Consider the following 24,572-nt stretch of genomic DNA (forward strand, 5'->3'; position numbering starts at 1 on the left):
TTTGTCAGTGGTAAATCTGGCTTATTCATAGGCTTGATTGTGGAACCCTTACTTACATGAGTATTACTTACATAAATAGTTCCACTTATTTAAAGGGGGCAACTTGCATGAATAAGTGCTAACTAGTGAATTCCGTGATCCTGGCCCTATGCATATTTTCGTGTGGTGTGAGGTACCATTGAAATATCTCTTCAGTGATTCTTTTGATGGCTGCACGTTTTGACGAGGTTGCTGCCCTTTTTCAAATTATAGGCCATTGGTTGAAAGGGATTTCTTTATTGAGGAATCTTTCTAATTTTTTCAGGAACCAAATATAAACGTGATGTTATCCATTTTTAGGTTACATCTCTAGTGACAATAACTCTTTGAACCATTTAAAAATGAATAATGTTATCACTATTTAATCTATAATTATGGTGTGTTGAGTCCTTTCATATCTCAGCAATACCGCCTTGATTTTATTCTGACTATTAAGTCACTGTAAGTGTTTTGAGAGCTCTTCTCAAAACAATCTTCTGAAATGAATAATTTTAAAAAATTACAAATAGAAGGTGTAACAAGTTCCCCTGCGGGTGCCACTTGAAACTGGGGTACCACTGAGCCAGTCAGATCCATTAGCCTGGACTCCCTTTCACAGTGTGGTGTTGTGATAAATTGCCAAGCTCTCCAAGCTTGCTCTTTCACCAGTATACACACACATAGGGACACACCCAGCTGCAGCTTTACACAGATGCTGCAATCAGCTCTGCATGGGAAGGCTCAGCTAAGGCATCTCCCAGTTGCTAAGGCACGCAGTCCCCTCTGGAGTGTAAACCTGAACGTATACTGTCTTGCACTGCACAGGAAACTGTGCCGCATAAGCTCATAAAATTCACTCACTCCCTCAATGTGGAGAGAGAGATATGCCACAGCTTTCTGCTCTAAATTATAATTTCCACACATTGGTTTTAGTTAAAACAAAAGCAAATTTATTAACTACAAAAGGATAGATTTTAAGTTGTTATACATGATAGCAAACAGATCAAAAGGAAATTACCTTAGTAAATAAACAAAACCGCAAACTGAGTTTAACAGAGTAGATAGGTAGGATATGAATTAGCAAGTTTCTCACCCTGAGTGATAAACAGGCTGGCAGATTCTTAAGGCACAAGCTGCCTAGGCTTTGCAGCTTGGGTTTTCCAGGTTTTCATACACAATTTAAGAATCCCTCTAGCCTGGGACCATCACTTCCCACAGTTCAATCCTTGCCTCTCAGGTGTTTCCAGGTGTGGTGTTGTAAGGAGAGTGAGGTGCCATCATGATGTCATTGTCCCCCTTGTATATCTTCTTCCCACTTGCTGGAAAGCTCTTTTGCTTTGACCTGGGTCAAACAGTTCCCATTGTGTAGTGCGATCTCAGAGAGGTTTCTATTGTACACTGTTCCTGGTAATTCTTGTGCTTGTGTGCATTTCCCCAGTACACCATTAACATTGTTTGGCCTTTTTACTGTTGTACCTGAAAGGCTGCTTGTGGGTGTTTGTAACCTCACAGCATGTTTCAGTAGCACATACATAGCCAGACTTCATAACGTCACATATGGTGGTAGCACATACAATCCAATGAGATATTACTGTCTTGCAGATCAAGACTTTTAGAATAATATCTCACAAAGCATACTTTGTACAAAACATATCCTAATTGCACGATAATGGTGGATATTGAGGTGCCAGAAGGAAGGAAATCACAAATAAGTTAACAGATGTGTCATGCCACTAGAAGATATTAATTATCTTGTCCAACTAATTTACCCTACAAATTAGTTTTATCATGGCTTATGTATGATGATTACAGTAAAATAAAACTTTCCCTATTCAAAATTTTCTTTAGTTAGATGGTAGCTAGTACTAATTGAAATCCACTGCTGCTGTAAATAACAGACTATCCTCCCTGTGGGGCTGTTCATTCTGCTGTTCAGACCAAGTTTATAATCATTTGTTTTGCTCTCACTAAAAGTCTTCCAGGTTTGTGGAGGAATTATAACTCTGTTGTGGTTGTGTAAGTCTTTGTATCACCTCAGAACAATACTGTCATTTTTGGAAAGGCACAGGAAATGCAGAAAACCATACCTGAAATTGAAAATACAAGCTATTCCATTGCAGGAACATTTTACACAAAACTATAGAAGCGTTATTGTTCCGTTACCATAAATTCTAATCAACCATCATATGAGAGAAGGTCATAGTTTAACAAAATGTGATTTATATATTGCTAGGTAAGTGTTAGTGGATCTACATGTGTATATATGTGTGAGTGTGTGAATCTTATTTGAAAGCAAGTATTTTTCTTGGCTGGCTTTTTTCTTTTTTCTGTATAAGAATGCCACTAGAAAAATTAGAAATTGCTATTAATCTGGTTGGCTCATCTCTCCCTAAATTTCTATCTGTTGAACTGTTTGTTTTCTTTGCAATCAAAAGTTCAGAATTTTTGCTTACACCGATAAATGTGAGTTGTTAAATTTAGGTCAGTAGACTAAAGATGCATTATTGGGTTTGGTGCTGTGCTTCAAATGAGTAGGATTTAAATCACTGCCTTTTTGGCTGGGTAGAAATTTTCTTGAATCTCATTTATGCAAACTGAATTTAGAGGGTCAGTCTTTATTCCCCCCCCCCAAAAAAAAACAACAACCTTTTTTTGTCTTTGTTCAAGCAAAAGGGTGGGAGGGAAAATACCAAATAAATAGAAAACGATCATCATAATGCCTAGCTCTTAAAATTTTTCAACAAATATTTCTCTCAGCAATCAGAACCATAATCCTTTTCATCTTCAAAGTAGTTGCAAACTTTTCATAATTGATTCCCACAATATCCTATTGAGAAAGCTAAGTAAATATTATCCCCCATCTTATAAATGGGAAACTGAGGCATGTCAATTAAGTGGCTTGCTTAATGTCTTGGAAGTTCCTGGATCCAAGTCCTGTGCTGAGACAGGTAAACCATGTTTTATGGAAGTCCATCTGTCTTGGTTTTTTCACATGTAAGATGACTGAAAGGTCTTAAGCTTCAACGTGTTGCACTTTTTTGCAGTTATAATTTGTTAAGCAATTTGTTTAAAATATAATTTGTTGACTGAGGGCCTGATCCAAAGTCATTTTAAGTCACTGGAAAGATTCGCATTGACTTCAGTCACAAGTAGAGCAAAAATATGTAGAATCATTAAAACAGTATAGGCTCTGCTTGATGCGTTGGAGGCAGAATGCACAGGAACCAAAAGATGACCCAAAACCTCAATTGCAGGACAGATACCCTTGCTGGACAAAGTAAGGATACCCCTGTTCAACTTTTTGTCCAGATGTGAATGTTGGAACGCTAACCATTTATGATATACTGTTGCTGTATTGTTAGGAGGTAGGTCCATGTGACACAAGTATGTAGTTACCAGCAAAGTTACAAGGTGTTAGCCAAACAATTCTGTGTATTTAGGAATGATGAACATCCCCATTTTTCATTTATAAATAACGTTAACCAAGTCTACAATCCTAGTATTTTAATTAACAAAACAACGGTAGCAAAGAGACCAGCTTTATATGCTTAAAGAGTTGGTATTTGTAAGTACTGCATTTTGTTAAAATTCCACACAAAAGCTTGTTCTGAAATGTAAAAATAAATCAGTTATATGGTATGTGGATGAAGTATGTTGTGTTTCAGTATTCCTGACTAGCAAACTACAAAAAGAATTCAACAAGTTTATTTCTGGCAGTCTTTGGAAACTGGCATGTTTTTCTAAAGTTGTTTTTCCAAGTCTGTTTTCCCACTATTCCCACAGGGAATAGAGTAATAAGGGAAAATATGTATGGCCCTCCAAATGGCTTCAATTTTACTATCTCCATGAAGCCATGCTTACTGCTGATGTGGCAATTTGTGCATATTGCCCATTATGCCCTGCACTATGATTTTATTGACTTTAACTGGGTTTGTTTGTTTGCTTTCAACAGGTTGTCTCCTGGTTCTGATGTCTATGTCACAGTTTCATCCATTGCCTTAGCAAGATCACAGCAGTGTCGCAACTCCCCCAGCAACCTATTGTCCTCGAGTGAGACTGGCTCTGGTGGGGGAACCTACAGACAAAAATCTATGCCAGAAGGGTAGGCACCAGGTTTTTTTTTTTTAGGTGCTGTTTGGTTGAGGTTTCCCTCTTCCATTTGGTGGCTAGAGTTATAAAATATATATGAGCTGTGCTTACTCTGCTGGTTTACAAACTATTCTTTACATGCAGTTTCTAGAACAGTTTTTCTTTCCTTGCCTTGCTTTTGAAAAAAAAGTGAGGTTGAAGAGTCCTCTCACTTTTTCTCTCTCTGACAATACTCAGGCTAACATCTGCAGAGACCTTGAAGTATTTGAGTCTTCATTAAATACATCGGTTTCATGTTGCAAACTTCTTCACTTCACCTCACAGCTTCCGCTTCTTAAATGGTATCAATAATGCACAATACTCAGACTGAATTCTTAGGCTTTTGACTTTGCAGCCTGCACTGCTTTTGCAAGCAAGAAAGTGATACATTCATCTAAGATTTGTATAGTTTAGACATAAGGGTATCAAGTGACTTATAGGGACTGTTCAAAATATCATTTATTTCACATATTAAAAGCTTCTCTGATTTCTGTCTGTCTCCTCCAACTTTATTGAAATCATGAAACTCCTTGGAATGACCCACTATTCACATTTTGGGAAAACTCATGGAGGAAGAAATTAAATATGTATCCTTTTCAGAGAACACTGAAAAGAAAAAATGAAGCAAACATTTTTAAGTAGGGAAAGAAAAATAATTGGCAACCATAGAACTACGTGCCTAAGAATACCCCTTACACAGAAGAGGAAGGGAGAAAAACGGCTTAATAGTTCACACTGTGAAGCTTCTCTCTGGAGTCTCCTTAGGTAGTTTGACGGTCAGTGTGTAATCCTCTCCATGTTGGTGCTTATAAAGTTGAAATCTCTGCTCCTGTATTGCAAAAATGGCAGTAGTGATGTAAATTCCATTGTCTGAAACTACCTAGCTGGACACTAGTATAACACCCTGTCCTATGCATGTTAGGAAAGTCTGCAGACAGGAGCCTCTGTCCTGTGCAGCATGGAAGCATGGGGTTTAGCAAGGTGTCAAGTGCTTTCTCTTGCTCAGAGCTCCCGAGGTGCCTTTGAGGTGGTCTTGCTCCAGCACAGATTAGGAAGTTTGCAGGAAAGATACCTTCCGCTGCAAATGTTAGGTGCTGTGTGCCTTCCCCTGTTGCAGAGCAGGTTCCCTCCTGCACACCAACACAAAGGCCCAGATTCAGAAAAGCATCCCTATTCAGGACAGATTAAGTACTGTTCTGAATAAGGATTGATTTATGCATGTGCCTAAGTGTTGTCCCAAATCATCCCAAAGTGCACAGGAGTCCTTCCTTAGCCCATTTCACTGTACAAGTTAGTCATGCACACACCTATAGTGGATCCTTCCTTCTTTGCTGAGCATTTTACAAGTTCAGAAAACAAAACCACACTTGCATACTAAATTCACTGTTTTAAAAGATTAATAATTCTGTCAAATCAAACCAGTTATTCCAGTTCATTGGAATAATGAAAGGCACAATGATAACGAGAAGTGGCACTGATCCTCAAAACAGCCAGTTTCTTTGGCAAATTTACCTTTAAGGGCACGTTGACGTGGCTGTAGAAACTTTAGAAAAACTGGCAAGATTTTTTTTTTTATGATGGGAAAAATACCATGCTGCTCTGTCTCCTCCCCATTGTTCTCATGCTCGTAAATGGCTGAACCATACTTGCTAAAGCTGTCCAAAAATTCACCTCTCGGTATAAAGACAAACCGTGACAAATTTCAGCCTGAAAGATGAAAGTTTCAGAATACGAGTAATTGAAAATAGAGAGTAGGATGGAAACTTTATCCAACTATTTTTATTGTAACAGTAACTGGTGATCCTACTATATTATTGGTCCTGATCATTCACCCATTAAAAACAATGGCAAAAGCCTCATTCTTCACTTCAGCAGTATCCAGATGGGGCTTGCTGTATATATTATAGATGTGTTTCATGTGCACTTATGTTTGTATTGTATGTTTTTTATGTATATGTATGAATGTTAATAGAATGTAAAAAAGGAGTATAAAACAATGAATGAATGTTTTTCTTTTTCTGGCTGTATGAAATAAACTATTTTCCTGTGTTCCTTTGGGAAATAAAGATGCATTTCTGCTGTTTTCATGAGGCCTGTAACAACTTTTATAATGTAAGTGGCATAAAAGATACCACTACAACCAGCACTAATTATTTCCTAGTTTAATTAGTAAGTTTTAAATGGCCTAGTTAATAAAAATAAAGAAAGAAACAAGTTTCTTGCATCTTAATTAGTAGGGGAATTATTAGACCTCACCAAGATTAACCAACAGTATTTTCATGGATCTGTGATGTCCTCTTTGATAAAAATACACCATAAAGTAAGCAAAGTATATTACATTGCACTTGATGATGAATATTGATATCAAGGATGTTAATTAGGATAACATTATGTGAAGAATAAAATACTGATGCTGCACAATTTGATAAATGGATGTTTAGATCTTGAACTTCTCTTTTAAATACTCATTTCTAATTACTCCTTTTTTATATTTGGTAGTATGGACAGATGTTACCCATGTTTCAATAGTCACTTAGCTAATGTTTAGGGAAGTGAGCAGTTTGTTAAAAAAATATAAAACTCTAATGTAGTTTGTTAATATAGTAATACTTGTTTGAAAGTCTTTCACAATGTTTTAATTTAGACAGTTCCCATTATCTCTTGGATTACGAGGTTAAATTCTGTATATCCCTTAAAAAGTTTATGGGATGTTGAAGGGATATTATAGGACAGAATGGAGACTTCCACACAGCATGACCTTGCACCTATGGTGCGTGTGAGGTCACCCTGTGCTGAGGATGCCATTTTGCATGCAAGTGTACAGTTGCATACCTGACTAAATATATGATGGCACGCCACTGGTTGGCAGGTTTCCATTTCAGTATTAGGTCACCTGGGAGGCCTATGTTTGGCAGGGCGGGATGTGTTTATTTTCATTTCAACTGTTACGTTAAGTAGTTGGAACTGGGGAAATTCCATGATGTGAACTGTTGTGAAGTGTACAAAGCTTATCTGCTGTTGCTGTTCATCTGTTTTAATGGTGGTTTTGTGTGGTTTTGTTTTTATTTTTTTATTTTAAATTCTGGATATGTTCATGAAATCCTTCAAGTAATGGTCTAACCTTGAGTAGAAGATCTGAATCTAATATTTAAACTGCAGTATTAAAATCATACAGCATGTTACATTTATAGATATTGATGGATAAAGGAGGATCCTGTGTATTCCACAATTGTTTAGCAGTGGAATTTGCCAGAATTTATCCTTTGCCTGTGTTTCAGAATCTAGGCTTTCATTTAAATAAAAAAGGGTTTTAGTTCTCTTGGCTGCTAATAGAACCCTACAAATATGTGCGGAGTGTAAAATTATTACCTTGTGTCTCCTTGAATCTGCAGACAACCTGAAACGATAGTTCGGAGATGGGAGTTGCTCCAGTACCTCTCAGAACAGTATCCCTTTATTCATTTCAAAATATAATACAAATTTCAATGTCAAATTAACTGTTTCACAGCTGATCATTTTAACATCCCATTAATGGATTCATCACACAAACTTTAACTATCTTCCACACCTCACATCTTTCCAGATGCCAAAAGCCCCAACTGTCCACTCTTAACTGCCAAAATCATTTGCTTCTGTGTTAGTTATGCATTTTCAGTACATTATCCTGCAGCATATTTGAAAATGAAAAATTTTGGGGCAGCATGAAAAAAATTTAATGTCATCTTAAATAAGATGGGGGAGATACTATGACTATTTTTCATTTTCATTTATAATTAAATGAAACTTCAATTTTTGTGTGTGATTTTCCTGAAGTTGTTACAGAATCTCCAATCTGCTCCACTGGAGTATCTTTGAATACGTAGGGTCTTGCCCCAGAATTTAGGTCAAGGTTGCTATGGTCCTTGACTACAATTGAATTTAAGTGGGGAAACATAGTCACCTGTCTCTATTCATTTTTAAGATCTCTTTACTCCTCTCCTCGCTATCTACTTTCCTTGCAGCTACTATGCAGATTAGTACCACATCCTGAACGCCTGGCCTTTTGTAAATGACCTCTTCTTTCTGTATATGCACCTTCTTGATATGCTTTTGAGTTGTTTTTTGCTGTGGATTTCTGCTTGTCAGATACTTGCTTATTGAGCAGACATATACAAGTATCACACCACAATTTGAATACATTGTATTCAGTGTCTTAATGAATTTGATTGACAGATCTCATCATGATATGACTTTCAATCAGGCCTGTGCTCTTTAGTCAGTCACAGTATGTCAACGCTCCAGTAAAACACCTACAACTAGCCTGTCTCAGCTGACTCGGGCTCAGGGGGCTTAGGCTGCAGAGCTATAAAATTGCAGTGTGGCTATTCCAACTTGGGCTGGAGCCTGGGCTCTGGGAACCTGCAGCCTGAGTCCAAACATCTACAGTCCAGTTTTATAGCTTTTCAGCCTGCACCCCACGAGTCTGAGCCAGCTGACATAGGCCAGCTGTGGGTGTTTATTGCAGTGTAGACATTCCCTTAGGCACTTTTGAAAATCCCACCCAAAAATGTGTGTGTAAATTAAGGAAAAACAATGGCTTCAGATATTCATCTATCTCAGCCAAAGCTGATCCATTATCTCAAAGCCACAAGTTTAAAACTAACCCAAATCAGTCATTCACCATAAATTGCCAGGTAATGGCTATGCCATGGCCCATGTGGAATGCATTGGTGCTTTCAATCTAGTTATTAATGGACAAATGCCCACATCCCAAAAATCACTACTACTGTTGACACATAGTGATATGATGGTTACCTCAGCAGATAAGCCAAGGATATAATAGTCTATGAAGTCTGTAAAACCTCACAGCCCACTTTAATGGCAGTGTAGGGAAATTCATGCGGTCACTCCCCATGTTGTATTTGTGTGGCTAGATAGCACTTCTTGGTCTAGGACTGTTGATTCAGCACCTTTTAAATACTTAATTTTTCAAAAGAGTCTAAGTGAGTTGGGGCCACAGTTCCACTAGTTTTCAGTAAAACTTGTAATCTTTAAATCACACCTTTATTGAATGAAATCAGCCTTTAAAAAGTTCTGCTTTGATATGAAATTGGTGCTTCAATAAAAAAGAATTCTAATTCAGCCTTTGGAGGTTTCATTAGCCCATCGGACTTCCTCATGACTGGTCATGTGACAAACCAGTCATGTGTTGGACCAACTTCTGTTGGTGGAAGGTACAAGCTTTCAAGCTGCACAGAGATCTTCCTCAGCTCTGTGTACCTTCTACCAATAGAACTTGGTGCAGTAACAGCTATTACCTCCCCAACCTTGTCTCTCTCATATCCTGGGACCAACATGGCTACAGCAACACTGAAAGCAATCATTGTTAAAGAACGGATTGCCCCCCCTAATTTTTCACTCATTTTTGGCTGAAGAATTAAAAATCTCATGTTAATGCCTATTGGTATGGGAAATTGCAAAAAACAAATTCAATTATGATATAAACATTCAACTTTTTCCCAGGTGCCACTTGTTTGTGACAAATAGTTCTCTCATAACCAGTGCTTAATTTGTAATGAAAAAAGTGCTGGGGCTCAACAATTTTTTACATTCATAACTGATGCAGCAAGCCCAGAGGTGCCGGGGCTATAAACTGCCAAGCCTAGAGGTGCCAGGGCTTAGCCTTGGCAAGACCTGGCACAAAGTAAGCACTGCTCAAAACTCAATGCTAGTCAACTGAAAAAGGTAAACCTACTGTTTACATTAGTAAAAACAACTAACACTTTTTGAACCTTCCAGAATACATCTTGCAACAAAATAATTTAGCATATTTTAAGAACAAAAAAAGTTCATCTGATTTAGCATGCTGACTGGTGATTTAGTACACAGTTAGGACCCATTTTTGGTTAAATAATTTTTTTAACTGAAACCAGCAGTTCTTGAACAGAGGTGCTCAGTAAATTAATGGTTTAGTATATATACTGTGTATTTTATAAACAAGAGGTGGTAAGTGACCCCCAACAACTGAAAGGAAAAGTATTATAAATCCCACAAGCAGCTATGTTTCTGGATTTCTGGGTCAAGTTACTTGATATCATAACCGTTTTTCTGTAAGTGCTATTTTTCTACATGGGATTTAAGCATAATTAAAACTGTTGTCTACCTTTGTTTTGGGGACACTACAACAGGTTCGGAATGAGTCGTAGATCCCCTGCCTCTATTGACAGGCAGAACACGCAGACGGATACTGGTAGCAGCGGCAAATCCACACCAAGCTGGCAGAGGAGTGAGGATAGTATTGCTGACCAGATGGGTAGGTAATTAAGTTCTGCAGTAAGCAAATGGTGTTAACCACAAGGTGACTTTGGTAATATATTTCTCCATGCAGTGGGAGAAGCTTCTAAACCACTGTATTTTCTCTTTGTGAATGTTACTCTCATTAATTAGAATGAATTATTAGATTTTAGATATACTTCCATCTGTGTCTTTGAGACCTCTGAGTATCACCTGAGGAAGGACTGAAGTTATTCTGAGGCTAAACTTTCCATAATTCTCCCACTCTCTGGAACACCCTGTCCTTAAGAAGTGGTTGGATAGACATGGTTATTAGTTTGTCTTGTTGTTGAAGGCTTGTTTGACCTCACCTACTCTCCCCAGTGGTTTGGCTTAGTTTAATTTTCGCTTAGTTTATCTTAAGTGTTTGTAATGTTCCCTTTCAAATGGTGCTATATAAATGCAAATTGATTGATCATTGAAGCTATAAAAATCCCATGTGCAAAATGGAAAAAATGCAATTTAAGTTTAAATAGTAAAATAAATCTTTAGCTTGATTAGAATTGCCTTCCACCAGTGTATACATTTTCTTTGCATTTTGCAATTAAGTTGTCAGCTGAAGAAATATATTAACTACATAAAATAGCTGGGTACTGAAGATTTGCATTGTTAAGCCCTCATTTGGAGTATCAGTACATAGACCTTTTCCTTCTTTATATATCGCTGTTGTGCACTAAGATGACATCTTGACACCAGTTGATACCAATGAGAGTCTGACACTGATACAAGTTTTGCACTACAATAGCCAACCAGTTGCATTGTTGCAATATGACTAGTTTGGTCAAGGTTGCTATTTTTTTAAATTCCTCTGTTATAGGTTAGTAGGAGTTCAGGACATTTTAGGACCAAGGAATTGAAGCTATTCTTGGAAGTCCATATCTTTCCCAATCTTGTCTGCACATCAGACCTTCTTACTGCATTGTAGTTCACTATTATTCCTATATAAATGTGCTAGTCTTGAACACAGAATAAAGGATCCAGTGAATGCAGCAGACATTTGGGAAGTGCAATGTGATTCTCAGGTTCTGAACACATACTTTGTTCGAGTAACTTCAGAGCCTCAGTGAGCTGTGCCTTATTACTGAAGACATCTGTCATCCCCTCCTCCTTTCTCCTTTTAACATGGAAAACCTGTGATTATACTCATCTGTTATTCTCATTTTGACAGAATGATTTTCAATTGCATATGTTTTCATATTGTTGTGATGGTAACCACACATGTAAAACTGATCTCTTGTTCAGCATTACTTCTGCAGCTTCTCTGCTGTGTATTGGCGCTGGCATTGGATAGAGCTGCCAGCAAGTTCTGCTGTGGAATGTTAGATACTACAGTATTGGCTTAAAGAAAGTGAAAGGAGCTGTAAAAATTGTGTTTCTGGTGGGAAAGGTGGTTCCAAGATTCATCAAAAGCAAACAAAGAGGATACAGGGCTATAATCTCAGTATCTCTCTTGGGTAGTGTCCTGCATTCAGACAGTTCTGACTGTAAGCTGCCTCTCTGTCTAGAAGCTGTAATGCCAGTTCTGATGAGTCTATGTAGCAGTTTGGTTCACCACAAAATAAGTAGAATTCTTTAGCTTTAAGAAGGCAGTATTAGGGTTTGTAAATAGGTAGGACATAAGGCATGGTAGATTCACACAAAGCTGTGTCTGCTTCACCCTAGACTTTAAAGAATTTTTGTCCATTGCACCTAATCACCATTTTGTCACTTTTACCAGAAGAGGACTCATTAGGGCTAGAATGATAATAATGCTCTAGATAAAGGTTGAGAGAGAGTAGCTATATTGAGGAGGTTTGGGTAGCTCTCATCTGTACTTTGCCCAGTTTCAACTGGTTGACCAAGCTTGCAAACACCTTATGCTACACTTGATGCAATTACTGTTTGTCTGTGGGTAGGAAGGTAACATGATAACTTCTGAATGCTGCATTCAATCAATTCCAAATTTTCTGGGAATGTTCTAGCCATCAGTAACCAAAACACTATTGATTTGGGGAAAAATTAGTGGTGGCAGAGTTTGGGGACCATGGTATGTGGGGAAGAGGGAAAACAGCCCCTGGCATGGGAAGAAGGTGGGAATGAGGGACAGGTAGGGCCTCTGGCATAGGAGGAAGGGGGAATGATGAACATGGAAAGAAGTGGGAATGGGGATGCAACCTAGTATAGGGGGAAGGGTAAATGGGGAGCAGACAGACTCGCCTTCAGGGAGAAGAGATGAAGGGAATGGGGGCAAACACAGAGCCACTGCCATGGGGGAGAATAGGGGACCCTGAAATGGAGGCAGGGAGGAAGGGGGGCACATAGAACCCCTGGTGGACGAAAAGGTTGAAAGAACCTAGTATGGGGGAAGGAGGAGACACAGCTGTGCGGGAAGGGCAGTACACAGAGCCCTTGGAATGGGGTAAGTGGGAAATGGGGAGCGCACACAGCCGTGGGGAAAATGGAGCCTGTGGGGGAAGTGGGAACAGGGGTGCACACAAGAGTTGCCAGCATGGTGGGGGAGAATTGGGAACCTTGGTATGGGAGGAGAGATAATGGGCGGGCCACACAGAACCGTTGGCAGCAGGGGAGAATGGAATCCCTGAGACAGTGCGGGATAGGAGGGTGGAATGTAGGGAGCTCGTGAGGAGGGATTCAAGGAGCCCCTGGGAAGTGCGATAAACTCAGCCTAGATTCATAGATACTAAGGTCAGAAGGGACCATTATGATAATCTAGTCTGACCTGCACAACGCAGGCCACAGAATTTCACCCACCCTCATCTGCGAAAAACCTCTCACCTATGTCTGAGCTATGGAAGTCCTCAAATCGTGGTTTAAAGACTTCAAGGAGCAGAGAATCCTCCAGCAAGTGACCCGTGCCCCATGCTACAGAGGAAGGCGAAAAACCTCCAGGGCCTCTTCCAATCTGCCCTGGAGGAAAATTCCTTCCTGACCCCAAATATGGCCTACAAAAACTATGAAGTGTGTGACCCTCTAGTACTCTAAGTTCCTTGGTTTTTGTAAGCACAATTTTCTCTTAAATGTTGCATTTTAAGAATGCAGAGTATTCAGTATCTCTAGAAGGTCCATGTGAAGAACTGTCACCAAGACCCATCCACTTTTAGCTCTTTGAAAGCAAATATATACTGCTGGGGAACTTTCCATGCAAGACCTCTATATTCTATAGCGACCTCTCAGAAAAGAATTAACTGCTTTTTTTATTCAAACACCTCCTTATCCACTTACCTTAAATTGATATAAGGCACACTTAAACCAAGTACGAGTGTCCGCACAAGTTGATTGCCCACATTTAATTAATTCCATTTCTAAATTGTTTTAGTTAAATTGGTACAACTTTCTCATGTAGACAAGGCCAAATATATGCTGTTCCTTCACGTCATTGCAGAACTGTATTCCACTCAAGAGTGTATGCGCCCAATGCACTGAAGCCAGAAATTTTGCTTACCAGTCCCTGTTGGGGCAGCACTTGCGCCCTCATAGCCTCTTCCATGCCTATATCAGGGTGACACTATTCTGACCCCGCTCAGTTCCTTCTCACTGCCCGTGGCTTGAGTTGGAGCCTGCCATGTGGATTTTACCTGTCAGTTTCTGACGACAACAGTGTGATTGTCTGTAAATTGTTAATTAGCAGTACCCTTGTAGACAGTTTAGGAATTAGTTCTGTTTATAGTGTTATATGGTGGTATGCCCTCACCAGATTTAAGCTCCATCCTTTTTGTGGGGTGGCATTTCCAAATAACAATCCCCATACATGTTGTTTGTTGTGTTTTAGGAGAGAGAGACAATAAAGAGTGCTCCATTTGCTATTCCTTTAAGAAAAGCACTCAAGTTGCCTTGGACTTGTGTTTAAAACAGCACCTCCTGGAAGAAGCCATGAAGCCAGATTTAGCCCTGGGGCCCTCCGCAGATCACCAGGGCCATCAGTCTTCAGAGCTGGTGTGGACCCTGGATAGGCCACCAGATTCAGACTCTCTTCTCAGAGAAAAAGGGACCAGTCCCCTTCCTCTGCTCCCCTGAGGAAAAGAACTCATAAAACTAATCAGAGCCACTCCCAGGCTCAAAGAGACTCTTCCTCCTCTTCTAAGAGGAATGTGGCATACTGCCATGTCTCAGTGAAGAGGGCTTCTTGGCTGCAGAACTCAGGCATTGCTGTGTACATAAAAAAGAGCATAGAAGACATACTATTTGATGGACAGTCTTTGTTTTCTGAAAAGACACATGAGAAGTTACATTTTTTTAAGAATTCCAGGCTATGTTACGGTTTCTCTCAGGTATCCTCAAGCTGAAGTTGGACCATGCCACATTGATTCTTATTGCATCAGGTTGGCCAAGACAGTGTTCGTTCTTTGACCTAAGTCTGTCTGTTCAAACTCCCAGATCTCGTGTTTATCTTCCCAACCTAGTGACTCAGCACCCTGGCCAGGTTGCACATCTGGCACTGAGCAGTGTTGCACTTCACAGTGTGGAAGGCTAGGTGAGAATTAAGATCAATGTTCAGAAGCAGTTAGGAGAGTTCTAATCACCTACTAGTACTACCTGTTTGGCCAAGTGAAAACATTTTTCGGTTTTGTCAATAAGAGAATGTTAACTTGTGTTCAGGAGATTTGGATTACTTATTTCATTTGAAGTCCTCGGATCTGGCTCTTATCTTGTTGAGGGACCACTTGGCAATGCTCTTGGCATTCCATCCTCCAATCCAAGGGAGATCAGTTTTCTCAAACTTCATGGTAGTGAGATTTCTGAAAGGCACTGTCCACCTGTTTCCACATGTTAAGGAAACAGTCCCATTGTGGGACCTCTGTACTGTACTGGCAGCCCTCATGGGTCCTCCATTTGGGTTAGTAGCATCATGCTTCTTGTCTCTATATCTTCTGCAAAAAGAGTAAGCAAACTGCAAGCCCTTACGGCATGGCCTCTATATACACAGTACTTCAAAGACAAAGTGTCCTTGAGGCCACATCCAAAGTTTTTGTCCAAAATAGTTTTGCAGTTTCACCTTAACCACGCTATTTACTTACCTGTATTCTTTCCTAAGACACACTCGAATGCAGATGAACAGCAGCTTCATACGTTAGATAATGAGATGGTGCCTGACATTCTGTCTGGAAAGAATTAAATCATTTTATTCATTACCACCTCAGCTCTTTGTCTCTTATGTGGATCAGATGAAAGGTCGGCCAGTATCTGTGCAGACAATTTCTAGATTGATAACTTCCTGCATTACCATAGCTTATGGAGTAGCTCAGACCACACCCCTACAGTCTTTACGGGCTCATTCAACAAGGGCTCAAGCCTCGTCAATTGCATTTTTCAGTGATATTTCAATCTTGGACATTTGCAGAGCTGCTGCATGGTTTTCTGTACATTCTTTTGCCAAACCTTATGTGATTACCACAGCATCTAGGTCAGATGGGAAAGGAAGTCAGTTGGGAAGGCAGTTCTGCAGTCATTGTTTAAGAAGACTCCAAGCCCTATCTCCTACCAGTATTGTTTGAGAATCATCGCAGTGGAATACATGTCTGCAACCAGTTGGGGGAAAAAATGATTACCTACCTGTACTATAACTTGTTCTTCAAGATGTGGGTGCAGATACGTATTCCATGACCCATCCTTTGTCCTAGTCTTGGATTCTGGTGCAAAGGAACTGAGGGTGGTTGGGGCAGTGCTGCCCTTATTTAGCCATGGGAGGGGCTATGAGGACCAGAGGGCATGAACATTGCCCTGAAGGGTACTACTAAGCAAAGTTCTCTTGCTTCGATGGGCTGAGCACAGGTGCACCTGAGTGGAACACACATCTGCACCCACATCTCGAAAAACAAGTTACGCTACAGGTCAGTAACCGGATTTTCATGGAGTACAGTCAAAACCATTGAGTGGCATGGAAATAGTATGCCAGATGATATTGCTATTTAGGACTAGACAATAGATTCTTTTAAAAATATCTGTTTGTTTTCAATGGTTTGATGAGAAATACTTGGGGTACTTCTATAAGATATGGTTGAAGTTCAAAGGGGAAATAAATGTGTATAGTTAAGTGATCACTGTAACTTGTCTGTTCTGCCTTGCTGACAGTACAACTAAACAGGGATGGACCTCAAGCTTTCTAATTTATTCTCCTCTGGCCATGTGAACAAAGAGACATTCATTTTTACGATACGCCAGCACCTGGTTTAATATCCTGGCCCCATCCTCCTGGACACTTGAGGCACAGTCCTCACCTGATGTAAATATTCATGGCTCCATTGACTTCAGTGGAGCTGTACTGATTTACTACAGGTGTGGATTTGGCACTTGTTTTACAAGCGGTTTGTATACCATACATTCTGTATTTTGAAATAAATTTATGACTGTCTGTCCAAAGGTTTTGGTTAATGACAGCAGTGGGGAAAATCAAACTGTAACATCAGATTTCAAGTTTTCTTAATTTGTCTCACATGCCCCTACAGTGCATATACTGTGTAAGTGCAATGTTGCTTGCTGTGTTGCAGAACCCACATGCCATCTCCCAGCTGTATCAAAAGTACTGCCATCCTTCAGAGACAGCCCCAGTGGAAGACTGATGAGGCAGGATCCTGTCGTTCATTTGTCTCCAAATAAGCAGGGTCATGTAAGTTAACTTATTAAAAATTATTTTTAAATGTTTGACTCTGTTTCTGCCCAAAAGGTCTGGGTGCCGTTCAAAGGCAAAGTATCTTTCAAAAACATAGTTATAAAATCAGCAAAAAACCATACTTCTCTGTTAGAATATAGAGGAGTCAGCAAAGCAGATCTGCTGCCTTTTCAGTATTCCAGAAGCTAAGCACGGCTCTAATAGCAAATTTCTTAGCAGAAATATTTTACTGCCAATTGAACAGTAGGTTTTTGGTCTGGTGCCTGGTGATAAGTGGAGTATTTGTGGGAACTCTGATTATTCCCAAAGGAAGTATCCTTTGTAAATCCCCATAGCTAGTCCCAGGCCACAGATGCAAGACTTGGGCAATTTACCAAAAATGCTTCATATGGCAGTGTTTAGAAGCTTGGCGCAGCAGTCCATACACATACGTTGAAATATAAATATAAATAGCATTTCTCTTGCCTCTACACTTGTTTTTGTTTTCATTTTTCTTTCTTTAGCTAGTCTCTCTCATTTATTTCCTTTAAATGTGATCATAACTTTTTCCTTAGTTGGAAAGGTTCTTCCATAATAGCTGCTGGAGTCCTGCCTGAAGGAGTTTTTCTTACCTTTATATACATGTTCAATCACTGAATAGAAAACTACATCCTTCTGACCCTGTAGAACTGGGTAGGAACACCCTTTGGAGCTTGTCATACATACATCTGTTTGTGAAGCATGCAGCATTCCCAGTAATTCATTTCAGTGTTTATTTGCAAAGGAGATTGCTGCTGAGGAAGCAGTGAGCTTCCTAGTAAAGGGGGATCTGAGTAGCCAGAGATGCCCATTCTGTCCTTTCTCAAACTTTTGGGTAAGTAATCAGATTATTGAAATAACACATGCTTCAGTTGTGGATTGATGGATTCTCGTGTTCTAACCACCTTAAAATCTGTGCTGTCTTTAATTATAAGCACTGTTGAAGAATTGGGCACTTTTCTATGGTTATGCAGTTGCGATTGAATATCACAAGCTTAAACGTGAATGGTCATTTTTACTTGTGAGCAGGCTTAGTACAGGTGACTAAATTTTAAAGTAAATGGTGTAAAAATATTGTGGGGCAAATTAGACTTCCTCTGATAAATTAAGGCATGACCGCCCAAAGTCATACCAAGCTTTTAAAATGGGCATTAAACTTATGGCCTGAGTTATGTCTGCGAATTTTAGACTTTCTAAGTCCCCTCAGACATGTGTAAAAGTAGAGCTTCCGTAGTGCAGTTGTGCCTTCTTTGTCTTGTCTTCTTTGTGATCATTCTGAATTAAAGTCATGAACATTTTTTGTAGTCTGACAGCCACTACTCCAGCCACTCCAGCAGCAATACTCTCTCCAGCAATGCCTCCAGTGCCCATAGTGATGAGAAATGGTATGACAGTGGCGACCGCACTGAGTCAGAGCTGAACAGCTACAACTACCTTCAAGGGACTTCAGCTGATAGTGGCATAGATACCACCTCCTACGGCCCCAGCCATGGCAGCACAGCTTCTCTGGGAACCTCAGCAACGTCTCCTCGATCAGGGCTTGCAAAGGAGAAAGTGACACCACTGTGGCATAGTTCCAGTGAAGTAGTCTCCATCGCAGACAGGACTTTAGAAAAAGAAAGCCATGTTGTAGACCGGAAGACGGAGTCTTCACTAAGCCTGGATATTCACACCAAGAGTCAACCAGCTTCCAATCCTTTAACAAGAGAGAACAGTGCTTATAGTCTTAGTGATGCCGTTTCCCACACAAGGTAATTTTCTCTCAAGTCATGACTGATGCCCCTTCCACCTTCACTTTCTCTCTCTTTAACATATCGGAGATGAGAAGTGAGTGTTAAGGGAAAATTGTGTGCCTGTTTTGGCTAACCCAGAGGTTTGAAAGATCCCACTGTGTAAGGTGTTTGACAGTGGACACTGCATGTGGTATTTGTATCTCCCACTGGTGGGTCCAGTCAGTCTAAGGAGTGTGTGAATATTTGTGATAGCAGGAACATGCTCCACTCTACCACTGTTACACATGATGTAAGATTTTAGTATGATAGGTGTATTATAGGGAACATCGTGCAAGCATTGCTTTTCAAATCATTGTCAACAAGGGGATAAATAAATTTAACGATGCCCATTTGATTTTGGAATTTTTGTTTCTTTTTTTTCAAGTGGTGGTTGTTTCATACAGGAAAATATAGCTATACATTTGCTTCCTCTGTCCACGCCCCCCAGTCTTTTTGTTTAGAAACTTGGGAGGTAGTGCCATCTAATACATGCAGTAAGGGACAAGGAAATGAGGAGACCTTGATTCTTAGTACCCACTCTACTACTGACTGTGTGTATGACATAGGCCAGGCGCCTTACCTTTTTGTCTCAGTTTCTCCATTTGTAAAATGAAGATAATGAACATCTGTGTAAAGTGCTTTGAGCTCCTTAGATGAAAGGCCCTCATTTACAAATGAATCATAAAAATTAGAGGTGAAAAAAAATTCAGATCTTCTAGCTTAATTCCCAAAATACTAAATATAATTATTTTTAAAATGTTATTAATCATTGTAAGAAGAAAAATGCATCTGTGCTATAGTACTAAGCAAAAAACCTAAATCTGCAAGGGAAAGCATTTATCATTTTTTTTCCTTCCTGGTTTTAGGCAGGCAGTTGCATTTATTATTATTTGTATTAATTTCTTTGTATTTTTAAGAGACAGCTAAGATATCTAGTGGGCTGGAGGGTAGAAAATATGATGCTAACAGTTCTTCAGTCTGACAGTTCTGTTACAGGAGAAATGAGATGAGGCAAAGCTGGAGATTTACCATCCAGTTTAACAGCTTCTGATAGTGTAGCTGGAAGTTGGGGTTGCCACAGAGTCTGTAATGCAGTGATTGATTTCCTTGCACTCAGTGTCACGTTAATTTGAGTTAGGGATTTTATTAATGGGGTTCCATACTATTCTGTCTGTGTTCTAGGGGCATTGTAGGCATTAAGTGCCTCCTTATGTTAAGCATCTCTTTACACTGATTTTTTTACCTGACATATATAACTTTTATTTTAAGACAATGCTGGAAAGTTGCCAGCAACATTTTTGTTTAGAATAAATTTTTCAGAAAGGAGAAAAAGGACCATGGTAAATCCCTGGGTTACAGTAAGTACTAAAAGCTACACTGTGAAGATATTCTTAACAGTAAAAACGTGTTTGGGCTGTTGAGGTTCTAGAATTCTCTCCTCCATGCAGCAAATAGTGTCAATAAAAAAGTGGCAGAGAATGAAAAGAAAAAAGGAAACTTGATATCATGAAATATATACAAACTGATACCAACTGATAGTAGGGTTAGCCTGTCAAACCATCTCATTAATTCGCTGTACTATAGCAATATGTCTCCAAACATGACATTTTTCTATGTTTTATTTGGTTTAACCCAATTCTCATTTCTCTAGTTACACTTAAATTGTTTGTTCCTGTAAATATTTTTTCAGAATGGAGTTGAATTTTCTTGATAAACTACTCTGGTTTTACACAAAATATAACAGTCTTGTTTTGCTTTATTTGAAAACAAACAAAAGTACAGTTCTTTACACAGAGAAATGATATAGTAATCTATAGAACAGAATTGAGGCACCCTAGTTTGGAAATATGGTCACACAGTACCTTGCAAAATTAATGCACAATATTTGGTCTGTTAGCCATGGAGAAAAGACAGACTACCTTGTATTCCCTCATTATTATTTTATAATTTTTGAACATTTAAAAATGCATTCAGTGCCTGAAAACAAAGTAAAAGAGCCCGCACTCTTGATTAGACATGACACTGTAAGTGAGGGTTACTGACAGGTCAGGAAGGAGAGAGGAAAGTCAAGAGTGACAATACGAACATGCTGTTACTCAATAAGGCATGTACACTTTTTGATGGTTCCACACACAACTTTTTTTTTTAGCCTCCCCTTCACTTCTTGTAGGCTTACCTTGTGACTGAAGTCCTAAAATACTTTTGGTATGATCTATAAAGGTAACCGTTCTGAGCTGGAGGAAGAGGAACTTAGTTTGGTGACAAAATGAACAGAGTTGCAGAAAATAAAATAACTGCAAATTAGGGTGTTTGTGCATTTAGACGACAGGAACAGTAATTAGTGTGCAGATCATTTGGCAGAGCATAAAAGAACTTGTACCTGAGAATTGGTGGCAAAATGTAAATTATAGTGATTACATTTTGCAGCAGTATTTCTGGCTGGGCTTTATTTTCCTTCTCCACCCCCATTCCCAAAATCTCTATTGATTATGCAGGTTTCTCATGGCGTCCCAGGAGGACTGCATTAATGTAGGGCGGTAATTACACAGAATCAGTATATCTGAACATCATTAACAGAAACCATATGCACTGATAGTTTGAATTTCATAAAATAAAAAAGGAAACATATGAATTGTCAGACTTTCATTTGCTCACTAGCTAAATGGTCTCTTGTGGTCTTCACTATCAAAACTAAAAACAAAATCCCTGATATTTCCATCCAGATATGGTATTAAATTGCTTTTTAAAAAGTTGTATTTCATGATTGGACAATATTTTGCTGAGTAGATGAGTAGAATCTAGGATTCTTTTATGGGTGTTGGAGGAAAAGATATTTTTTTATTCTTTCCTGTTACCACGCTCAAGTTCAGTGTAAAAACAACCTTTTCTCAAGCCTGAGGGTTGTACTCTGCTCCCTTCAGAGACAATCAAACTGTTCAGATTGCCAGCTTGAACAATGTGAATCCCTTACTTTCTTCCCAGGAATGGAATGTGCTGCCTCTACAGTGCTTCCAGCCCCTTCTGGCCCATGTAGACAGTACCCAAACTTGTGTCCCAAGCCTTCAGGTTCTATTCAGACAAACACCTTTACTTGTGCAGTGACCCACTGACTTCAGAGTGTTTGCACTGTGTAATTCAACAACTTGTGGATTGGGGGCTTTTGATCCCCGGGTGTCAACAGTACAGTATGCAGCCACTAAAGTACCAGGTTAATCCCTAGAATGTTCATGTTGTAAAACTGAGCACCTCCAAAAATATTTAATTATTTTATTAATTATTTAAATATTTGTATCTAAACAAGGACAAGTGGGGAGCAATGTAATATATATATAAACCAAGGACATCAAAAAATAAAAATTGTTGTGAGCTAACTTTTCTACCTCTCTGCCACCCCACTGTTCCTTGCATATTTCATGTGTTTGTTTACTATACCCTCTTCAGTGAAACATCTTGATAACAATAGGTATAAATAAACACATGGAATGTATTTGGAAATTTATTTACAAGCCCTCTCTTCCCTCCTCATTGATACTACTCCCTCTATAACTCTCCATTAACACTAACAATTCTGAAAAATAATGGGAATATTAATATTCCTACACAAAGGAAAAACCTCCAGTTCTCAAATGCACACTCCTTCTGAACTATAAAATATTTTAAAAACAGAACAGTCCCATACAATTTTCTTTTAAGATGCGCATCCCAGCTGAGCACTTGATACTTTAACTTGATAATGGAGATATCTCACAGATGGACTATGTTTCTCTCTCCCTCCTCCTTCCCCCCCCCCCCCAAAGGCAAGCAACTTCTGAATTTCTTTCTTTACTTCTGCTCTGTTTCCTTAGCAGAAGTGATATTTGTGCAGGTCATAAGTGGACAAAATTTGTGACATGCAATTTCAGGTGGACTGTGCTTTGACCTGCTAAGGGCAAGTTGTTCCCAGTTTTTTTCAATCTGGGAGTTTACTGGCAGATAACTGGAAGAAATTATGATTGTCAGCTGTATTTTATGGCCTGAACAGATTTAGAAAGAAAGTTTTGAATGGGAGCAGAACTGGAAATCAGGAGAACTGAGATTTTTCACACTAATTTGTGACCTTGGCAAATCATTTCTTATCTCTGACTCAGTTTCATTATCTGCTATTTAAAAAAAAAGGAATAACAATACCTTCTTTTGCAAAGGCCTTGAGATTTACAATTGAAAAGTGATATATAATATCAAATGTTCAGTATTATTATGAACGGTGTAGACAATAGGTTACCATATCTGATGCCTTAAATATCTTCTGTCATTGTTTCAGTAACAAATTATACAATGCACTTTCACATGACAGGATCACTGGAGAACTTGCTATCAGACTAAAAATTTAGGGTTCATTCAGCTACTAGTTAATTCAACCATCCATTTAATTTTTATTTCACAGTCAGAAAACACTGCTTTATACCAGAAACCTCATCTGTTTCAAATGCTAGAATTACTCTCTCACACACATACACACACACCCCCTCCAGTGCTCCAGTTATGGAGAAGACAGTGCACAAAAGTAAGGTAGAAAATTGTGTGTCAACGTCCTTAAAATATATGATGGCATTCCAGCACCGAATCTATACCTGAAGTTTTGCTGTAGTTACAGATGCCTCCACCTTTTTAAAGCATAACATAATATATAGTCGTCTTAAAATTTTGTGTTCTGATTCCTTCTTAGACAGCATCTAACTTTCATATCAACATATAAATGAAAACTAGTTTTATCCAGGACTCTCTTCCTGTGATGCAAACCAGCTGGAATGAGGCACTCTGTTTCTCTACATTCTTTGCCTAGACATATTATGTCAGGAATTAGAGATATTAAAAGTCAATCCGTTCAATTTCAGTTAAGGCCCAGTCTGCTGGACAGCAAATTAATTGCCTAGCCATTTTTCTTCTTTTTAATGAAACTGCTCTCACAGATTTGCTGTTTACACAGAGTGATATAAATAAGAAAATAACCTATTTAACCAACGTTTTCCTTCTTTCCCCAGTGTTACTTGCTCCCTTGTGCAACTGCCTTGAAATGACTAGGGAAAACTAGAAATAATTCAGCTTCATGGGGTAAAGGTTCAGTCCACCTGGAATGCTGTTTAGGGGGAATATGTATTAGCCAAATGATATCTTCCTCTTGATTAAATGCTCATAGTAAGAGGGTACAAAAGAAAAAAGGACTCTTCCTACTGTGGTGAGCAATCCTATTTTTTCCCTTAAACTTTTAGAATTGAAAATTAGGCTTTAAAATGCTAGGCACCCAAGCAACTGCATTGATCATGGCCTACATAACTCACAGACTTCACAGAAGAATGGTTCAGCTCTTGTAGAATCCTCAGGTCTTGGATCTCAATGAAGGTAAGTCCTCAATGTACAGTCAGTGCAGTCCTCCAGTACTGATGATGTTGCCCAGAGTCTTTCATCAAAGAAGTATTCAGTCTATTCATCCACACTGATTCCTAGCAGACCAAAACTCTGGTTTCCTCTAACTACTTATCCTCTCTTTCCGGTCTCCAGTCTTTTTTGGTAATACTGAAATGTAACAGTGAAACGTTTGTGTCTGCAGGACTCTCAAACGCTTCCATTTTTATCACATAGTAGAGAGTGTTGTCTCATGGTGGCATTGTCAGCTGTGACAGCAGCAGACTCTGAATTATGAGCAATAATGAATAAGGCCAGTAATATATATCCTCTAG

The 24,572-nt window shown here is 39.1% G+C and overlaps 1 protein-coding gene across 11 annotated transcripts in view; it reads left to right on the forward strand.

Moving 5' to 3' along the window:
* The window catches only part of SIPA1L1 (signal induced proliferation associated 1 like 1), a 381,605-nt gene that overhangs the window by 341,935 nt on the left and 15,098 nt on the right, over positions 1-24,572 (forward strand). For 10 of the 11 annotated variants that reach the window (XM_073348513.1, XM_073348511.1, XM_073348520.1 and 7 more), the window contains 4 exons: positions 3,971-4,120; positions 10,314-10,438; positions 16,944-17,062; positions 18,389-18,834. In XM_073348513.1, coding sequence (XP_073204614.1) covers positions 3,971-4,120; positions 10,314-10,438; positions 16,944-17,062; positions 18,389-18,834 — 840 coding nt within the window. The remainder of the gene's footprint in view (positions 1-3,970; positions 4,121-10,313; positions 10,439-16,943; positions 17,063-18,388; positions 18,835-24,572) is intronic. The other variant, XM_073348522.1, reaches the window with a different exon arrangement.

Source organism: Lepidochelys kempii, chromosome 6, assembly GCF_965140265.1.
Source record: "Lepidochelys kempii isolate rLepKem1 chromosome 6, rLepKem1.hap2, whole genome shotgun sequence".
NCBI lineage: Eukaryota > Metazoa > Chordata > Testudines > Cheloniidae > Lepidochelys > Lepidochelys kempii.